General features: G+C 39.9%; 4 protein-coding genes across 6 annotated transcripts; 2 read left to right on the top strand and 2 right to left on the bottom strand.

The window, feature by feature from the left end:
- Positions 1-22: 22 nt before the first annotated feature.
- ube2t (ubiquitin-conjugating enzyme E2T (putative)) lies at positions 23-2,764 on the bottom strand. 2 transcript variants are annotated; one of them, XM_071476338.1, is made up of 7 exons: positions 2,626-2,764; positions 2,108-2,217; positions 1,455-1,524; positions 1,265-1,370; positions 1,064-1,162; positions 714-797; positions 23-331 (listed from the first exon to the last, which is right to left on the bottom strand). In XM_071476338.1, exons 2-7 carry the CDS (start codon positions 2,214-2,216, stop codon positions 215-217), a joined length of 585 nt encoding a protein of 194 aa, XP_071332439.1. In that variant the 5' UTR covers position 2,217; positions 2,626-2,764; the 3' UTR covers positions 23-214. The 2 variants fall into 2 exon arrangements, with proteins under 2 accessions (XP_071332439.1, XP_071332440.1); XM_071476339.1 differs by having other exon boundaries at positions 2,108-2,245; positions 2,626-2,757.
- A 1,095-nt stretch (positions 2,765-3,859) lies between these two features.
- LOC139620616 (uncharacterized methyltransferase YdaC) lies at positions 3,860-6,075 on the bottom strand. The gene is made up of 4 exons (XM_071476337.1): positions 5,930-6,075; positions 4,838-5,094; positions 4,344-4,524; positions 3,860-4,247 (listed from the first exon to the last, which is right to left on the bottom strand). The coding sequence occupies exons 2-4, from the start codon at positions 5,090-5,092 to the stop codon at positions 4,051-4,053; spliced, it is 633 nt and encodes a 210-aa protein (XP_071332438.1). The 5' UTR covers positions 5,093-5,094; positions 5,930-6,075; the 3' UTR covers positions 3,860-4,050.
- Positions 6,076-6,215: 140 nt separating this feature from the next.
- On the top strand, positions 6,216-11,547 carry etv7 (ETS variant transcription factor 7). Of its 2 annotated transcripts, XM_071476340.1 has the most exons (9): positions 6,505-6,684; positions 6,929-7,076; positions 7,204-7,368; positions 7,454-7,630; positions 8,929-9,060; positions 9,188-9,331; positions 10,284-10,426; positions 10,525-10,625; positions 10,722-11,053. In XM_071476340.1, exons 1-9 carry the CDS (start codon positions 6,652-6,654, stop codon positions 10,909-10,911), a joined length of 1,233 nt encoding a protein of 410 aa, XP_071332441.1. In that variant the 5' UTR covers positions 6,505-6,651; the 3' UTR covers positions 10,912-11,053. The 2 variants fall into 2 exon arrangements, with proteins under 2 accessions (XP_071332442.1, XP_071332441.1); XM_071476341.1 differs by lacking the exon at positions 8,929-9,060 and having other exon boundaries at positions 6,216-6,684; positions 10,722-11,547.
- Positions 11,548-12,599: 1,052 nt separating this feature from the next.
- On the top strand, positions 12,600-16,830 carry pnpla1 (patatin-like phospholipase domain containing 1). Its single transcript, XM_071474997.1, has 9 exons — positions 12,600-12,950; positions 13,034-13,266; positions 13,377-13,442; positions 13,527-13,739; positions 13,904-13,964; positions 14,081-14,320; positions 14,540-14,657; positions 15,142-15,264; positions 15,547-16,830. Exons 1-9 carry the CDS (start codon positions 12,743-12,745, stop codon positions 15,620-15,622), a joined length of 1,338 nt encoding a protein of 445 aa, XP_071331098.1. The 5' UTR covers positions 12,600-12,742; the 3' UTR covers positions 15,623-16,830.
- The last annotated feature ends 4,379 nt before the right edge of the window (positions 16,831-21,209 follow it).

A 21,209-nucleotide genomic window follows, 5' to 3' on the forward strand; every position in this document is an offset into this window, starting at 1 on the left:
ATAAAGTTAAATGATCAAGAAGTGGTGTTCAAAATAAACTTTAATATCTCAACACAAACAAACATTTACATATAAATATTTTTTAAAATATGTATGAATTTCTGAATTAAGAAGATGAATGCATACATGGGAAATGCAAGTAGCTATTGGACCTAAATGAAAAATTTCATTCACTCTATAGTAGTTGAGAGGAATCTAACAAGTGAAGTGGAAACTACACACAGGTTTTCTTTGCTGGCTCCTCTGCCTCCTGTTGTGCATTGAGAGCCTCTCTTTTGCGGGATGGAGCTTTCTGATCTGGAGTATTTTCTTTGTTGCCCTCCATGACTCCCTGAGCAAAGACAGGTACAAACTATTTCAGACAATGACAGCATTGCCCATCTATGCCTCTCCACATCCCAACAGAGATAATTAGTACATATGGAAGTCACAATTGAATATAAATCAGACAGGCTGCATCACTTTGTTGCAAGTAAATATTAAATTAGCAGACATTTTATCAAAGGAGCACAGCACCACCTTGTGGGTAAAATAAGCTACACTACACACAACTAATACAATGACAGTACATTGCCGTGAAGAAAGTGACAAAGATCATACAACTCACTAAGAATAATGCAACCTACCTTAATGGTCAGTATACAATTAAATTAAAAAGCTTTAAGGAGGAAAAGGTTTTACAACAGCATTACTTAAAGATCAGAGTGACTTACCGTGTTTTTCTGAACAGCATGTTCCTGTGTCGACTTCCTGGCTTTCTCCATGAACAGCTGTTTGTTGTATTTGAACTCTGATGACTGCATTCAAAAAAATGTAAGCGTTTTTACTGGCATATATGGTGAGATTACGCAATTGTTCACTGTCTGATCAAAATTCTTTTTTCCTCTAATTTTAATGCTGCAAGAGGCTGAATTGTTTTTTTTGTTTTTGGCAAGGGCAAAAGGTGTTTCAGACTGAGATCTAATTGTGTAATTGTGTATCAGAGTTAGGTTACTTTAAATGATGACACATGTCATACTCTGACAGTGTGATATGTATAGATACAAAATTACTTGTGACTCACTATATCAGCCATGAGTGGGTCATCTGGATTGGGCTCAGCCATGAGCAGCTGAATGGAGGAGAGAACTGTGGAGATGTTTAGGGATGGCTTCCAGGCACCCTGAATAAAAACAAAGAGCAGGAAGCATTAAATCGAACACGTGTACACTGGTATATATCTATAAAACATATAGTTTGATTTGTGTTTAAAATCTTTGGCAACCTTTGGCGGGAGTTTGAGGGCATCGTGGCAGATACGTCCTGAATTGTCAATGTTTGGATGGTAGATGGGGGTCAGGAATCGTATTTTGGGAGGCTCAAATGGGTACCTTTGAGAGGAAAACAACAGATAAATCCAGCAGTAAGGGTTTGTGACTGGTAATTGGTAGAGAAAACTCCCTCATTAATGTTACCTCTCTGGGACCTTGATCTCCAAGGAGAAGAGTCCACCTTCATAAGGCGTTCCTGTTCCACCCACTATCTCTGCAAATGAGGGGAAAGGAAGACAACTTATCACTGGGTGGACAAACCAGATATTTGGATAGACATGTATGCAGTACAATCCTATTAACAGCAGCATAATCATTAAAAAAATATTGAATAAGTCCTACAGAAGGTTCATGTTACATTTGGCTGTTTTATTTACTCCAACAAAAAAATTCTACTAAGTAACTTTTGACAAGGCACACCTGTTAGCTGAAAAGCATTCCAGGTGACTACCTCATGAAGCTGGTTAAGATAATGCCAATATTGTGCAAGGCTGTCCTCAAGGTAAATGGTGGGTACTTTGAAGAAACTACAATATGAAACTTTATTATGTACTACATAATTCCGTATGAGTCATTTCATAGCTCTGTTGTTTTCACCGTTGTTCTACAATGTAGAAAATAGTCAAAATGAAGAAAAACCTTTGAATGGGCAGGTGTGTCCAAACTTTTGGCTGTTTAAGTTTCTTGTTATGACAGATTTACTCAGACAAAATATAAAGTTACTGATTGTAAAAGGTAGGTTTTACTAACATATAGAGTATCTTTAGTAGCTATACATCCATTAACAGAGTACGTACGTGCTCGAAGGTCGTCCATCCGTTCTTCCGTCTGCCAGCATGTTATTCCGGGAGGTGGCTCGGTGCTCAGCATCTGCATTTCACGCTTCAGACGGGATGCCCTCTGCATTCTGCAGGGTGGAGAATGGAGTGAACTGTCTGAAGCCATGTATGACAAAGATAAGAGTAAGTATGCTTGTAAAAAGATCAGATATCATCACATTAACTGAGCTTACAACGTTACATGAGAGGCCATGGTACGCGTTAATCTAGTTTCCTAGACGGGACAAACTCAGCTGAACCAAACGAAAAATATTTTGTGAACTCCTTCAACTCCTTCAACCTTCATCCCGGGTGTTTACATCCACCAGTTAACCTGCCTAGTTTATTTAACGCTAACTAGCGTTAACTAGCTGCCTCCTTACAAACCTGTCTAACGTTGGGGCTTTGGAATTGTCAGCACGTCTTTTTAAGTCCAACCACCCCACCGAAGTTAAAATAAGATCTTATTTTCTCGCTATTAAATCACATTCACTTACCTTTTTACCCTCTTCGAAGCTTGTGTCCACTTTACAGATATTGAGTTTGAACCAACTTCGACAAACCCCGCGACTTCTGTTTTCAGTTTTCCCTCTCTCTACGTCATCAATGCTCTTCTTCTTCTGTTTTAATGATGGTGCGTTCTCGTCCGTTCTGGCTCCCTAGCGTTGAATCATGGTGAAATAACATTTCGTCGCCTGTTTGAGATGCTTGAAAGGGTGATATCTCCAATAATGAATTCAGTTCCGTATGTGTAAAAACAAAGTCTATCTTTAGGGACTTAATCCATTTGTCTATATCATAAGGGATAGTTTAGAGCTGATATTATATCCATGCTTTATTATCACATGGCAAACTGAGTCCACTGAACTATTGTTTTTTTGTCCAGTTTTCCTACTCACAGTATGATCACCCCTTTATTCAGTTTATCAGTCTATCTATCTGTTATGTTTTATTTTCTATTTTTATTCTATATATTCTGATGTTTACAATCTAATAAGACTGTGAAACACATGCATTATTTTGTACAATTTCACCTAGTAATATAGCAACACATATGCACCCTTATTTACAACATATTCATTGCTTGTAATTTGTAACTACACTTAAAGACCCACTGGCTCTATTTTATCTTCTTCTTTTTCCTTTAACTTTTATTGTAATATTTATATTTTACAATGTATATACACCATATAGGTATACAATGTGTTTTTTTCACTGTATATTTCAAGCATGTTACCATAAAACCTTCCTTCAAGATGAATAAGGTTATATCTGAAGTAATCTTAGTTCATACATTTTTACTTTACCAACAGCAGTATTACTTGGTTCCTTTGGAGGCAGATATCCCCATAAGCCAGAGTTTTAACATGCACAAATATTGTCATTTACTGTCTTTCAGAAGACTTATATTATGAATTTACAATGTTATCATGTTGCAAAGGTATGTTTTCCAAAGAAATGATTCCAAGTAAGGTGCAATTTCAAAGATACCAAAGTTAATGGAGTTTTTGTTTTACACATATACTGGGGTCCAAAAGTCTGAGACCACTTTACCTAAGATTTTGGTTTCATGTAGGCTAATGGATGCACAACAGTGGCATAGTGTTTATTGCTTTGAACATTAGTTTAATTATTGGCTCTGCATATATTTTCTACACTGTGATTCATATTGATATCAAAAAATATTGTATAATAAATTATAATATTTCAATCATGTAATACAGCTCCACATACAAGAAAATAAAGTGTATTTCTGAGTGTAACATTGTGTAATTCCATCAAGGAAATATTTAACAACGCTGTTGGATGATACAGTTCTTATTATGTGCACAGCTTTTCCATCCCGAAAAGGTACACCATGAATTAACAGTGTAAACATACAAAATCTGCCAATCACACAAGTGGGGTAGAGCATGTACAATTCATTTTAAGGCAGTGGCGTAGATAGCCTGAAAAGTAATGTGTTTGTGCCGTTTGTCCTCCATTCTGACATCAGTGAAGCCGGAGTCTCTCAGAGCTGTCATGTAGGCCTCCGGGCACCAGTTCTCCCCTGGCATCACTCGCTTTGCTGCGAGAGTAGCCACGTGGAGCAGCCTCAGCGTGGTCACCATCAAGCCTCCTGGATGGGTTCAAGAGGGGGAAATCTCCAGCCCATCTGAGACAGGTTTTAATTTTGATGATAAACATCTGTCACTGCTACAGTTTAATATCCTACCTGGTTTCATTACCCGGTGGATCTCTGAAGCTCCTTTCCTGAGGTCAGGCCAGAAGTAGTAGCAGTTACAGTGGAAGACTTTATCCACAGTGCTGTCTGCCAGCGGCATTGCTGCTACATCACAGTGGTGTAATGTCACTTTCCCACTTGCCACAAGTTCCTTCACTCGCTCACTTGCCATCTGTAAGAGAAGAACTAGAGAATTATTCTACTATTCCAAAAGTGAGTAACGTCTCCCCATCAAATACAATATTGTCCCACAGCAGTAGCTATACTTTTCTCAGTTTTTGTGTGCATGTCTGCCAGTGGTTTCTTCTACTTTATTCTTAGTGAATAAATAGAATAAACAGACTTAAGAATCTTATTACATCTGTAAATAACAATATGCTGTGCATGGTTTCTTTAAGACAATAAGACAATTTGTAACAAACTTGAAGCCATACATGCACTAAATATACACAACTAATTCCAATCTGTCAGAAGTCAAATCTTACCTGATGCATGTACTCTGAGTAATCCACGCCTATAAGGCGGCCTGTGGGCTCCGTTAGCAATTTGGCTGCTGACTGCAGACCCAAACCCGGGCCGTGACCCAGTTCCAGCACTGTGTCGCCAGGCTGGATCCCACACAGCTGCACAGCATTCTCCTCGAGGACCTGATTGCGCACCGTGAGGAGCTTACTGACCAGCCACCCCGCTACTGATCGTGTTGGGTGACCCAGCTGTTTGCCCAGTTTTTGAGCCCACATCACTGAAGAAATATAACAGAAAAGACATGGGGCCATTTCTTTTTTATTTTTTTTATGCAGTTGGCTATTAAACTATTTTAGAGATTTATATCCACAAAACACTGTAACTAGCCTAGTCAGTGACTCCATGTTTTACACATCTTGACTATCTTAAGCACTGGTCTTCTATTAGTGTGGGGGATCACACTACCACATACATCATATTATATATTTATATGATTTGGACATAGTGAACTTTTTGATACCTATACAGCCCATTAACAACCACTATGACCCAGATACTTCAACCTCATCCCTAACCCTACAGCAGGGGATCAAGGGATGGGAGCATTATGATAAAGACGATGATAAACTGTGTTGCTCAAAAGCTTCTATGTCGGCGTTTTTGTAATTCTTAGTTGGACTTTGCTTACTTCAACCTCTTACGTAAAGTTAATGTTTAATCTGCTGTATTAGGCTACCAAAAAACAAACACTGTCAGAGATACTATTTGTTGTATAGTTGTCTAGTGTAATCATCATCAGCGTCAGTAGACTATCTGATAATATATTTTTAAAGATATTATAGGCTAATATTTATGTTAGGCAGTGGGTGTTATTGTGGCCAAGCCTTCTCTCCATAAGAAAGATTTTATTGAGCCCTACGTGTTAAATTATGTCAACTGATTGTCATTAGTCGACCATAATGTCACTGTATAGTAGATATGAGACCATGTGAGACACTATGACCATGCACACTTATGGGTAACGGTGTCGTAGTAAACAGACTCTGGGTGAGTGTTTTTTTTTTTTTTCCCCAAAGCAGACAGGTTGTAAGGGTAGTGGATTAACACCTTACCGTTCACCGCGCGGTGGAAAGCTGGTATGCTCAGGACAGTAACAGCAGGCAGCGCGTTTACTCTTCCTGTAAGGCAGAGGAGGAGGAGGAGGAGGAAGGGGAGGAGGAAGAGGAGGAGCCGCAGAAACACACTCTCTCTCTCTCTCTCATCAGCGCTACTCTGCTCCCTCTCACTTTTCACACTCCAGTGATGTTTTTTTTTATTTTTTAATCACTCACTTCCGGCAATATCAATTCATGCCCCCCCCCCCCCCCACCCCCCCCCCCCCCCCCCCCCCCACCCCCCACAATAATTATTCATTCAGATATTTAATGGACCGAAGTGTGAAAAACACACTCAGCTACAACAGATTTTCCTGAAGAGATCGTGTATGCACCGCTCCTGTGCTGCACACGCATCTGGATCACGCTCCGATCGAGCGCAGTCAAATATATTTGGAAATGTCCTCTGCCGTCGCTTCCTCCAGTCAGCCTATTATGCGCACACCCCCCCCCCTGCAAGGATTGTGTTTCTTTCGTTTTCATTTCCCGGAAGGGTCGAATGTAAAAATATACAGTATGGCAGAGTTTTATTTCTTCGAAAGTTATTTTCAATCAGCATTTACAATGGAGTTCGGGGAGTTCTAATCTGAAGCTTATTTCTTTTTTTTGGACGAGTTTTATGTCTGCGTACGAAGAAATCGATCCAGTTTTTGTTCAGCCGAATAGATAAGATCATTTCAATGGAGAACATTTCCCCGCCACCTTTGGTCAAGGTAAGTTAAGGTCACAGGAGCAAACCAGTTTAACAACGTGTTGTCTTTTTTTTTTTTTTTTTAAAAAAAGGGAAACTGTAGTTTTGTAGTTTATTGAGATGAAGTGCTTTAAATTTTAAGCACATTGCTTTTATTGAAAACTCACTTGGTAAATTGTGTTAAAATTCTCTGTACTGCTGATTTTATACTGGCGCTAACAGGTGAGATTATGTGTACTAATGGGCATGTGTGTGCATGTTTGCAGCAAGAAAACAGAGCAAACAGTCCTTCATCCATAATGCATGGGAGGCAAGTCAGCATGACTCCAAGTGTGCAGCACTCCCCCCATAACCAGCTTACTTTGGTCAGTGCTCCCACTCAGGAAGACCTGTGGCATCTACCTGGACGGCTGCGTGAGTCAAAGTCTCTTCTCTGTTTGACATATGCTTTGTTTACCTGGGAGACCCCATTCCACATACCATGTAAATACTGCAGCACCCTCTGCCTGCACAAAAACATCACTGTCTGTTTTTTTTTTAGGAATAAACCCATCTCTGTGGGATAAAGAGGATGTTGCCCACTGGCTCCACTGGGCTCAGAAGGAGTACTCACTGCGCCGGCCAGAGAAGGGACGCTTCGAAATGAACGGCCGAGCCCTGTGCCTGCTCACCAAGGAAGACTTCAGACGCCGATGCCCCAGCTCAGGTAGAAATGCATGTGTATGCAAAAAGAGAACATGCTGACTGTTTTTGTGCCTGTGTTTTCATGTGCGCTCCCTGGTTTTCTGTAGGCGATGTTCTGTATGAGATCCTTCAGTGTGTGAAACAACAAAGGAGGAGTGTTGTCTGTGACCCTCAAAATACGTCTCCCTCCCTGGGAAATGGTCAAAGCCAGAGTCCAGTCAGCTGCCAGATCACCACTCACAGTGTCTCAGAGCCCCAGCCTCCCAAAGTCAATGATACCCAAGGTCAGTAAAGACTAGGAGTAGATTTCTGAACATATTTAGAATCCATCAGCATCATAATTCTCAGTAATGCAAGGAAACTTTATTTGTACAGCACCTTTCAAACACATAAGTAACTCCTAATGAACATTTGAAAGCCCAAAAGAAAGGAAAATAAAATCAATTAAAGTACAATAAAATGGGATACAACAAAAATAAAATAAAAGATCATATAGTGCAGTTACAGTGCAGTAATAAGAAGCAGCTTCACTCGTTTTGGTCTTACTTGTGGCTCTACAAGCTGACCACTTCCTAAAGGTTTGTATTCTTCAAGGAAGATCAGGAATATATATATCTTGATCCAAGGTTGTGAAGTGATTTATAAACCACACCAGCAGCAACACTTTAAAATCTAGTCCATAGATAACCAGAAGCCAGTGTGATAATTTAAGAATGGTAGTAATATGTTTGGTGCTGCAGTTGTCAGACAAACACCTGTTACAATAGTCCGCCCTGCTGGAGATGATGGCATGAATGAGTAGCTCTCAATATACTTAAACACACAGACATACACCCAAAGATGTCAAACTAAACCACTGTAATCAAATCTAAACATATAGCTATTATATACAGGCAAGATCTGGACAACAAACTGTATCTGTATATCTCTCTATATCTCTATATAAACTATACAGGTCAGATTGTTTTGTACTGTATACACAGGATGGTTGTACAGAGTGTAGGAAAGTGCCAAGAGCACACCTACATACATACAGATGTCCACAGACAGTCCATTGCTCGCCTTTGTTGCATATCAAATCAAACTTGTTTTTCCTGGTTAGATTGTGGTTGGAAATACTTCCTGATGAGCCACATGTACGTGTGCAAACACATACAGGAATTCGTGCTCTCTCCTGCCTGTGTTTTGCTGAGGACATTCATTGACTTCTTATGACTCTGAAACCGAACCCTGATCAGTGCATGCCTACCTTGAGTAAAAGTACTTTGTTACTTTCCACTGGTGAGGACATTTCACCCTTCAGTAGAGGAATACAAGCACACATTTCCCTCATTTGCCCTTCCCATAAGAAAAGACTTTCCATTACAGGAAACTAGATGTGTAGTGGGTGTGTCCTGGTTACCTGGAGAACAGCAATCTTTTAACTCCAGAGTCTAGAACAATGACTTTGTTCTTTGTACTGTATTCAAATAATAAAATGGCCTCCTCTTGTTAAATACTTTGCAGCTTTTACTACACCCCTTGTAAAGTCACTTTTGCTTTCAGTTTAGGTCTCACAGTTCCTTATATTTCTCTCTCACAGTTTCAGTCGCTTTCACCAATGCAGTGTCGGCAGCTATCGTAACCACTGTGACCAGCCAGCCAGAGCTTGTGTCACCTCTCAGAGACCATCCCTTGATTTTTTACACTTACCCTGTTCCACTTACAAATATTAGTGGGTATATCAAACTACCATACCACAAATATAGTGGCCAGCAGTTGTAATTATTTAATGAGATGTCTGATTTTCTGTCCCTCTCTCTTTGTCCCTCTCTCTTTATGCTCCTCTCTCTCCCTGTTAGATGGATCGGCAGCTGTCCCTACGATGCCCCACAGCCAGGTTCAGTGTCCTCCTCAAACAGAGAGCATCGTCCAGGAGCCTCTCAACCTGTCCAGTCGAGAGAAGCCACGGAGCCCCCTGCACAAAGCTAACGGCCGCATCCCAGGTACTTTTAGGTTAATTTATTACCAGCTACACTACAGTGTTCCCCATTGGAACTGCTCTATTTATTATTAATTATCCCGCAAAGATGACTTGCATGTTTCAGGGCGTAAAGGTGTTTGAAAATTCATGAAACTTTGCACACGTGTCAGACATGGCACATGGGTGTGGCTCAATAGGGCTCACTAGAAAATTTCAATGAGAAAGTCCTCGCCCTTTGTTTCACCAAATGTATGAAACTCAGAAGGCACATGTAACATCCCAAGATTTACAAAAAAGCCTCAAACCGTATATTTTGTGTTTGATAACAGTCCCAGCCTGAAGATATCTACAGGCCGCTGTTCAGTTACAATTATAGCACCACCTTATGGTGACAGGAAACGTCATGTTTTACAATTTGTTGTACCCTTCATAGCGGGTTTACCACACCCAACTCAAACTTCAGGAAATTCTTACAATCTTGATGGTGCTTTACTGTGAATATTGTGAGTTTTCATTGAAAAGTGTGTCTTAGCGCACACGCTACAAGTGGCAACATTTGACATCTGATGTGGGTGTCAGAACTGAGTGTCAAAATGACTCCATACACTTTAACATCTCACTCGTCAGCATGGTGTCTGATGGTCGCAAAAATGCGCGGCTGCCCTAACTGGCCTCCTGCCAGCACCCCTGATGTGTGCGACAGTGTGAGGGCCCACTCAACTCTGCTTGCAGCTTGAATTAGAATTGGACGTCCTTTTAAAACTGCATCAAGCAGTTTCTGACCATGAGGGGGTATAAAAACTCAGAGATATAAGTCTTTGACACACGATTACCTTTTAGAAATCCATATGACTGAATGAGGGGATTTTTCTTGCCAACTTTTTTATTGAACTTGAAATCCCAATCGATCACTGTCCTATAAGTTGTAATGTCTCTTAAATTCTAAGCCATATTGTTGTTTTAATCATTGCCAGAGTGCAGACTGCTGTGGGACTATGTGTATCAGCTACTGTGTGATGACCGTTACCAAGAATACATACGATGGGAAGACCAGGACAGCCTGGTGTTCAGGGTGGTTGACCCCAATGGACTGGCACGTCTCTGGGGGAACCACAAGGTGAGCACATAGTGTAGGTCTATGCAATTCATCTGACTGGGGAAATGGTTGTAAATGATGTCACGCAGGCCGCTGATGATGTGATCCCTTTTTTACAGAACCGAGACAATATGACCTATGAGAAAATGTCCCGTGCTTTGCGGCACTACTACAAGCTCAACATCATCAAAAAGGAGCGGGGACAAAAACTCCTCTTCAGGTCTTTTTCCTTTTCTCTGCCTCATTCACTATCTGTCTCTTCCCTCACAGCAGCATGAAAAATCATTGTTATTGCCTCCTCTCTGGCTCCCCTCAGGTTTCTGAAACTCCCACAGGACATCAGGAAACAGCAGGCTGACCCAGCCGAGTCCCCAGAACGCACTCCACCTCCGGATGGGGACTTTCCAAACAGCAGTCCTACACATGAGTTCAGCAAGGACCATTTTGAGGTTTCCCCTGAGCGCGCTTCCCCACAGACTCCTCCAACTGGTGCCCCTGTGAGATAGAAAAAAATAGCATTAGATGTGCCAAATACATTACAACAACACAAATCATTACACAATAGGAGGGAGATTGTGGTGTATTTACCTTGTGGTTTCAGCTTCAGAAAATAACCCAGGCATGTACAGGTTTAACAAAATGCACTAGGGTGCATTGGGTGTATTATCAGGAATTTTTGCACTGTGAGATTGCTTTTCATTTTGCTGTGAATCTATGTATGTATTACTGTGATTACAATGAACACTAATCTTAAGGGACAAGGAAAACTGAGAGAAATCACACCAGGGTTCAACCACCAGAATAATAATCAGAGCTCAAATTTCTCAGGCTTGCTGTACAGATAATGCACTTATTTCCATATGCTATATAGAGTAAGTCTTGCAGGTAAGTGATGGAAATGACTGTGAATTGTTCCATTTTCTTTGAAGAGTGTTCTAAATGCAGGATGAGGCAGGAGAGATTTTTCACGTTCACACAATAATATGTGTCTGTGAACAGTTTGTGTGAGCCAGTTTTTACAAGCATTTTTTTTTCAATAGTTTGCGCTTTTCAATCTGATGATGCTTGTTGTAAAGTCAAAAACTTGCTAGTAGCAAAGTTTTTTCTGCTTTGTAAAATAAATATTTTGTACGTCATAGAAATGGAATGTTGTCAGTTTCTTTCTTTCTTTCTTTCTTTCTTTCTTTCTTTCTTTCTTTCTTTCCCAAATTAAAAATTTATTTCTGTATAACGTTTATTTGAACTGAGCAATGTTCAAATTCTTAAACTATTTCTAACATATATTATATCAATAATTAATTTATTGTTAATTAATTTGTTGTTGCAATGAAAATTATATGGGAATTTTGGTACCTTCTTTGTACAAAATCCCAGGCTGGGTCAGAGGGCACTGGAACTACATCATCCATTACACTCCACTTCAGCACTGGCAAGTTCATAAAATAAAGGAAGGGAAGTCAGGAAAAAACACGTTTGTTCACAATACACTGTTTAATCAAAGCTGGCATCTGTTCCAGCAGGGGGTGCTGTGGTAGCATGTTAACCTGTGGCTCAGCTGCTGATGCCTAACTCCGAGAGAGCAGAAATTATGACATTTGCATAATAATTTTACTTTACTTTCATGGAAAGTTTTGTGTAGTATTAATATATGGGAAATACGTTTTCCCCTTTCGATACAATAGACACAGTAGGATAAAGAATATGACTCACAAAAATATTGATAGTTCTTCCCTTCATTAGGTAATAGAGAAAAAAAACAACAAAAATTTGAATATAAAAGAATAAAAAAGGTATGGTTAAAGATTACAGAAACTCACCAGATTGTCTGTTGAAACTAATAACATTAAAATTCAAATATTTATTTGACAAATTTTCAATGTAACTCAATAATGTATATTTGGTGCTTTAGTTCCAAAATGTGATTTTTAATCTTCATGTCTGCAATAAAAGTATTCAAATAAAGAGCATGTTAAAGTCAGTTTTTATCGTACATTCATTGATTAGTACTTTTCATTCAGTAGTCCAGTGGTTCCAAAGATATGGAATGTTTTGTTTTTTTTTAGTATCACATGGAAGCCAGTCTGAAATAAACAGACCAAAATCTTAAGAATAAAAACAGACAAGCCATTGATAGTGTTATATGTTCTATCACATGGCCATAACCAATATGGTATGTCTAATTGAGATTTCTTTAAAAAGGCCCAGTTTTCCTTGAGAACTAATTTCAGCCTGCTTTGACTCAGCCTTGTTTCTAAACAGTAAGATTTGTGCCACTGCACAAATGTGTGTCACCGTCTACGATTAAACAATTAAAAAATATTTGTAAAGCTTTAGAAAATGGCTCCGGGAGTTTCCAGTTGTCATTACGATGAAGTTCCTCCGTCGCTCTCCTTCTCTGGATCTGGGTTCTTGGCCGTCTACCAGTTAGGAGTCGCCCAGTGCTTCTTAAATTATGCACCCTGGATACTGCAGACAGCACCCTGTGTTCTTGGCGCATCAGCTGGATCTCTGGTAGCAGCTGTTGTGGTCTGTGAAATGAGCCCAAGTAAGAGACTTTATCATTTGTTCTTAATCTACCTCTGTGTCTTGTTATTGTTTTTTTCTGACTAAAAGTTCTCTGTTTTATAGTTACCATTCGGGATGAAATGCTGAATTTTGCCAAACAGATGAAGGCTTTTACACTTGGGCCATTTAACCCCTCAATCAATGTGTTCCACTGGTTAGAGTGTGTTTTACACAAACATCTTCCTTCTGATGCGCACCAACTGGCTAGTGGTCGTCTGGGTGTGGCTATGACCCGCCTGACTGATGGAAAGCACACTGTCATGTCTGAATTTCAGTCCAGAGAGGATGTGGTACAGGTGAGTCTGCACTACAGGTCCAGACCTTTTTGATTAATTGGAAGTCAGAAACAAAAAATGGACACTTGTAATTGTATGTTGTTGTTGTATATGTTGTATGTTGTCATTAGGCTCTGCTATGTAGCTGCTTTGTGCCTGTGTACTGTGGTATGCTGCCTCCATCCTTCAAAGGAGTAGTGAGTATTTGATGCCCTTCTCACAAACTCACTTTGAGCACATTGTTTGGTCTGTATCATAATATGTGTGATCTTATCTCACAGCATTATGTAGATGGGGGTTTCACCAGCATGCAGCCTGTACTGTCTGGAACCTCCAGCCAAACTCTGACAGTGTCGCCGTTCTCTGGAGAGACTGACATCTGCCCCACAGACACACCCTGCAGGTGGGACATGGTAGTGAATGGAGCCATCCTGAAGGCCAACATGGCTAACAGCCTCAGGATCTTCAATGCTCTTTACCCCTTGGCTTTAGAGGTCAGACCCTTGTTCATCTCACTGCCCTAAACTCTAAATGTGCAGATTTTTGTCCTCAGTCTATTATGTTGATGAATCATTGTGAATGAAGAGCACTTGTCTAGAGTAACATGGTGAAAAAGACTCTCTGAAGGACTATTTTGTAACAGTTACTTCTGTTCCAGACGCTGGAACAAGCCTACTACAGTGGCTACAAAGACGCCATTCATTTCCTTCTGCGCAATGGTGGGAAAAAATACAGGAGGAAATTGCTAAATTAATTCAATTAAGTTTTGGTTACACACAGACTCAATCTGACCCACCTCTCTTATTTCTTTTTAATGTCTTTCCCTCATGTGCAGATCTTCCCTCATATATTATGATACACAAACCATCCGAAGGGCCACTTACCTATAACCAAACCAAACCTTGGCTGGATGTGCACACCGCCATTGAGGAAGAGGAGGAGATGAAGGCGCAAAAGAAGGCTACACTGACATCTTTTATAGACAACAGACACATGCAGGCGATGCTGATGGGCAAATCGACTGGAGATCAAGCAGTTCAAGAACCTCCTCTCCATTTTGGCGTGGTAAAGAACGGTATGGCTAGCACTCTCTCTCTCTCTCTCTCTCTCTCACACACACACAGACACTACATTAACTACATTTAGTTTAGTTGTTGCAACTTTGTAACTTTTATTGTCATTATAGAAGTTCCATTATGTATTGTTCATTTCAGAATTGAGCCTGAAGCAAAAACATTTAGATTTTTACACTAACCCTCTAAAAAAATTGCTTTTGTCGACTTCTGTGTTTCAGTTCTGCTGGAAAATGTGGTGACTTGTTTGAACATGTTTGGACTCCCTGAGAGAATCTTATCATACCTATTCCTTCCTCTAATGCTGTGGTTTTACGTCGTACTCCAGTGTAAGCAAAGGTAACAAAAACACTGAAAATATGGTACATAACACAGACAGGTTGTGTGCACTGAAACTTTCATGTCTACCTCTATTTTCCATTTACAGTAAATGGACAGTTTGACATTTTGAGAAAAAAAAAGCAGCATCTGCTTTATTGACAAGAGGTAGATGAGAAAATTGATACCACTCTCATACCTGTCCAGTAAATTTAAGGCTAGAGCCAGCAACCAATTGAGCTTTGCAAAAAGAAACAGACAAATAACACTTACAGACAAGGAGGCATTAAAAAACATTTACACTGACCAACCCAACCCACATCCCTCTTTACTTTGGCAAATCTCTTCATTTTTGTATTTGTTTGGGTCATGGTTATGTTATGGTTATGGCTATGGTTTAGTTATTCCCTTATGCAGAAATACAAACATCAATTTAACAATTAGACAGGTGTTGTAATTTGACTTTGTGTATTTATTGTGTACGTGGCTTCTCTGTCTCCCCCAGAATGGAGTTGCTGTTCAGGCAGGCTCCAGAGTTGGTTTTCTGGACTTGGTGTAGCCTGAGATGTTTTTTCTTCTTCTTTTCCAACATAATTGTCTGTAGCCTCAAGAAAAATATGATGGACAGGTAAGATAGCACAACATCCTTCGATAAATTAATAGACTTGAAATTGTGTTTGACCCTTTTAGAATGACTATTTATTTATTTATGGTACTGATTTTAACTAAGATCCACTGTTTCATACAACCTGATTGGACACAGCTCAACTGGACTTGAATCATCTCTGTGTTTTAGGGTTATGCCCATCATCTTGTTCTTGCAGTGGCTGAGAGTTCAGGCACAATTTGACGCTCTACAAAAACAGTCACTCAGCAGCTTGGAATAACTTTTCCTTTTCTGCCCATTCAGAAAATACCAAGCGTCTGCACTGACAGTTCATCACTCCATCACAGGATTAAACCAAAATGACGTTATTAGCCACTGACTGTTTTTTTTTTTTTTTTTTTTTTTTGCTCAGCAAGCACAAATGTAAACACTATATTCTTTATACATCTGGTCACATGTTTTTGAGTCCATATTTCCATTGATAAAAACCGAATATTGAGTTTTGTTTAATATAAAGGCGACTTTATTTTTATCTAAGCTGGTAAAATGTTTCTGTTTTTTCATACTTTTCAAATTGTATCTATGTATCAGTTAAGTACCAACCTCTGTTAAGCTATAGCTGTTGTAGTAAATGGTTTTTCTATGCTCAACAATGTACCAGATTCGTGTTATAATAATTACAGTACACAAAGCTAACCAAACAGACTTCAAATGAACAAGCAACACTAGACTTCAAATGTGGCGGAAAGGTTCTGTGAGGATAACTAGTGTTTACTGTGAAGATGAAAAAGGATAAAAAGTTATGGGCTAACCAAAATCAATTTCTTTTTTCTGCTTGCATTAATGTGCTCATATTGTGCGGTCACAATGACGCTTGTTTGGAAACTGAAAGCTTGGCTTGATGAGACACTGGATAATGTGGTCTGAGAAATCAAAGTTTCTCACTCTGATGTTATTACATGGCATCCTTGGTGGAGGTAGTGCTGACTTCGTTATTGTTGTATTAAAATCCTCCTGTGTTAGGCATAATGAGATTATTATTATCAACTTTGTTCAGTCTCTAAAATACAAATAAAATGTTTCACAGCTTACAGTAAATTCTGTTTCCATGAAACAAAAACAGACTGCTGATGGAAGTGTGAATGTCAGTGGTTAATCAGCTGACTTGTGTGTAAAAAATCATGAATCCCACCATTTTTTTTGTGGAACATCCCAGACAAAAACACTTGTGGTTTGAGTCAAGTTCCAAGTTTAGCTGCAGGGCACTCATCTAGAGTTTATGTTCACATGAGAGGTGATAACTAATCCTGTGATGTGCTAGTTGAACACTGCACCCTTTCACTCCTCGTCTCCTTGAGTGTAAGCAGCCTCTTGTGTTTCCTCATTTCCAGTTCGGAAATGGTTGCAGGAAATACTAGGAATTCAAACAAATTGTGTAATTTGTAAGTTCGCACAATGATGCTTTGATGTTTTATGGGGCAGAAATCCTTGACTTCCTCTGGCTCCATTTTATTATATTGTAACCAAAACCAAAGAGCTTTTGGAATAATGCTTGTGACTTCAAATTAATAAATGATGTTGCCCTTATTTGTCTCGTACAGTGTCTTTTTATTGTTGCTTTTGTTAGGTATTAACCTCCAGCCTATGCTTGCAGCCACTCTCAATTTGAGACATCAAATCAAATTATCATTTCATAAAAATCTATCTGGATGCAACTATTCATTTAGTTACAAACTGCTGCTCTATTGGGGCCATCAACTCTTTAGGCCAACAAACATAAGGATTGACTCATATTGGTTTGAAAATGACAGATATTTGATCATCTGATCACACACATATGACTTCATCAGATCATATTAATTTTAATTGTTGTATTTGGAATTGCAGAAATATTGCAGTTTTTTCCTAAATTGAGGGGAGATCAATCATGCCCCACTCTTCACCCCAATTAATTTTCATACAGTCATTAATTTAAAGTGGCTTTCTCTTGTTCCTGTTTCTTATTATTTACCATTAACAATGAATGTACTGATTTCAGAATGACTTTTGACAATAAGTGTTTGGACTGATATACTGTTTCATAATATACCCACACGATGGAGTGGCAAGCAGTATGGAGCATGGTACATGGTGCTGTGATATCAAAAAGTCTACCAGATCTCTCAGTCAAACCCAGCATGGAGAGTACACTTCAAACAAACATAAAAACATTGTTTTTCTTTGAACCCCTTGACCTGAAGGAACACTTTAGAAGTAAAGTCTTCAATCAAAATTCAAGTCCTGTGATCAACTTTGGTATCATGTGTTGGCACAGAGCTGGGACAGACCATTTGATATCCATGCTCTATGTACTGATCTTTTCATACAGATGGCCTGTTACCTGTGGAGAGATCCTCTTATGTAATGAGTGTGGATGGATCATACGGATAACACACACATCTGCTGCTGTCCTACACCAGTCACTGATCCCGCCAGTCAGCTGGCAACCAGCTGGCTTTGTCAAGACAGAGCGGAAACACACTGTGGGGTCTGTAAAACTGAAACATGCTGGGGTTTGTATGTTCAGGATATGCAGAACAAGAACAGATTGTGCCAATTAAAAAATCACAAATTTAATTGTCTCTACCCTCCTCTCCTCTCCTCATGAAAATTTGATTTGAGGAAATGACTGACATGGCTAAAATTAGAACACAGGCAGCTGCCTGTCTCTCTGGTGACGATACCTCTAAAAGTACATGACCTTTTCACTAATCAGTCTGGCAACAGAGTGAACAGAGCATATTTAGGTGGTTTGACGGCACATGAGCAGGTTGATATTTGTTTGTGGGTGTGTGTCATCATTTTTTGATTTTCAAAAAAAAAAAAAAAATGGGTGGGCTGCTTTGTGTGAGAGAGAGCAGAGATACAAACTGGCTGGTTTTTGGGGTGTCATTGCCTCACTGCTCCTGATCAATTGAGATGGAGAACCAAGGAGAAAAGCGGATGACCTTTGAGATGATGATTCGATGAAGAGTTGTGACCTTTACTGCCTTGTGACATTCAGAAACCATCTCCATCTGTCATTTTTTGTTGTTGTTGTTGTTTTCTTTCTTTTTTTTCACAAAAGACTCACACATACATATATTAGAACATTAAGTTAAAGTTAAAGCAATCAAAAGTTGCTCTCTGAGTAAGGTTTTGTAGTGTGTGGTTGTGTGTTTACTTGTTTAAACAATCCTGTGCTATCAGATGACAAATTCTCCAGAGATCATATGGCTGGAAGGGTGTTGTTTCGTCTGATTGGATCTAGTTCAGCATGAATGAGAGACCAAAAAAAGGGAGTTCAAAGGGAATTCAAAAAGTGATGCAGCAGCAAGATCATGGGAACTTGGTCACAGGTATGTGACATCTCACACACAGAAGGCGTGATAGTATAACTAACTAACTGGATCCCAACTCCTCCACCATTTGTCCTAGTGGTTAGGCCATGGCCTGGAATGTGTATGTGTGTGTGTACTGATGGAACTTAAAGCCCTTTGGATAAAGCTCTAAATGAATGCAGTCCATTTACTGCATTTTCATAAACTGATATACAGAAGGGTAACAAATGACTGTAGGACAAGTCTGAATAAATGAGTGGAAAAGTGTAAAGGATGCAGATGCTTCTTTACAGGTCATGAGCCTTATGATTCTCATGATGTGAATCATGAGGCCCATGCTCACCACATCTCAACCCAATTAGACAACCTGTGGGGGGTTTTGGACCATTACATTAGACAGCGCTGTCCACCCTTATCATCAAAACAACAATGTAGGAATATCTTTAAGATGAATAGAGTTTCTGAGATTTGTGCAGTTTGTGCCAAGAGGCATTAAGGGTGCCCTGGGGGCTCATGGTGGAACATCTTACTATTCAATTCAATTCAATTCAATTTTATTTGTATAGCGCCAAATCATAATATACATTATCTCAAGGCACTTTACAGGGCAAGGTCAAGACCTTACTTTGTTACAGAGAAAAACCCAACAGTTCCCACAAAGAGCAAGCGCTTGGCGACAGGGGGGAGGAAAAACTCCCTTTTAACAGGAAGAAACCTCCAACAGAACCGGGCTCAGGGTCGGCCGCCATCTGCCTTGACCGGTTGGGTTTAGGAGGAGATAAAAAAAAGGGGGGGTGGGGGGAGGAGAGAGGAGAAAAGAGAGAGAGAGAGAGACCAGGAACAGCTGTGTAGGTAATGGTGTTATCAATAACGATGACAGATAACAGTGGTTAATAGTAATGATGAGTAGTGGTGGATCTGGATCCTGCTGCTCCAGAGGCAGAGATACCTGCAGAATGAGGACAGAAAGAGGGAGAGAGAGGAGAAGTACAAACTACGGGAGAGAAAAAAATACAAAGTTAATGGCATAAAGTAATCGAGAGAGAAAGAGAGAGAGAGAGAGAGCACCCAGTGAATCATGGAATCCCCCAGCAGTCTAGCTCTATAGCAGCATAACTAAGGGATGGTTCAGGACATACCCGAGCCAGCCCTAACTATAAGCTTTACTAAACAAGACAGTTTTAAGCCTGATCTTAAAGGTAGAGAGGGTGTCTGCCTCCCGAACCCACACAGGGAGCTGGTTCCACAGGAGAGGAGCCTGATAGCCCTATTGGGAAAATAGGGAAGTATAAGCTCTCCAAGGTACGATGGTGCCTGACCATTAATGGCTTTGTAGGTGAGGAGGAGGATTTTAAATTCTATTCTGGATTTTACAGGGAGCCAATGCAGAGAAGCTAACACAGGAGAGATGTGATCTCGTTTCCTAGTTCCTGTCAGTACTTGTGCTGCAGCATTTTGGATGAATTGGAGGCTTTTTACTGCATTTTTGGGACATCCTGACAATAAAGAGTTACAGTAGTCCAGTCTTGAGGTAACAAATGCATGAACTAGTTTCTCAGCATCCTTTAGACACAGAATGGGTCTGATTTTAGCAATATTGCGCAGGTGGAAGAAGGCTGTCCTAGAGACTTGCTTTATATGTGAAGTAAAGGACAAGTCCTGGTCAAAAATGACACCAAGGTTTCTGACTGTAGCACTGGAGGCCAAGGTAATGTCATCCAGAGTCAGTATATTGTCACATAGTGTATCTCTGAGGTGTTTTGGGCCAATTACAATAACTTCAGTTTTGTCTGAATTTAAGAGTAAGAGATTACTGGTCATCCAGGTTTGTATGTCCTTAAGACACACCTGAAGCTTGGCCACCTGGTTAGTCTCACCTGGCTTCATGGATAAGTACAGCTGGGTGTCATCTGCGTAACAATGGAAATTTATCTGGTGCCTCCTAATAATGTTTCCTAGAGGAAGCATATATAGACTACTTACTAATGCTCTAGGTAGATTTTTCCTTTAATTTGTAAAAATATGCCACCTCATATCTCAAAATATATGACCAAATCAATGCATGCATGTATGCCAGCTTGTGCTTGTGTATGTATGGCCACTGATTTACACTTGAGAAGGTTTAAGCCTTAAACTTTAAGGTATTAGAGATAGGTTTGCTGTATGTTTGTACACTGTATAGTTTGTATGTGTGGGCATATGTGGTATATTTATTAATCTAAGTGAGTTACTCTAGCATATTTTCTTCATCATCTGGTTGCTGACGAAAAGCCTTCAGCAGCCATGTACAGTTCAAGTTCTGTGTAGCGGAGTCAGACTATAGTCTCCCTTCTGGCTGTCAATTACCAGTAAGGCATGGTAAAAGTGAAACCACAAGCTTACAGTATATCTGCAAGATTCACAAAATTTTATCTTGAAATACCATGACTGACTTTGGGGATCTACTCACTTCTCCTCTAGCAACACCAGCAGGTGACAGTCTTAATCTGTTGTTTATGAGGAGATGCCTCCAAAGCTAGTGACATTCCCTTCAGCCTCAGCTGTACTTAATAGCAAAGGTTAGGTAACATGCTGAACGTTGTGCGTGGGAAACATTACATGTGCTGA

The sequence above is a fragment of the Trachinotus anak genome, unplaced genomic scaffold (assembly GCF_046630095.1).
Source record: "Trachinotus anak isolate AG129_WGS33_773 ecotype Australia unplaced genomic scaffold, CSIRO_AGI_Tana_v1 ptg000004l, whole genome shotgun sequence".
NCBI classification, from domain to species: domain Eukaryota; kingdom Metazoa; phylum Chordata; class Actinopteri; order Carangiformes; family Carangidae; genus Trachinotus; species Trachinotus anak.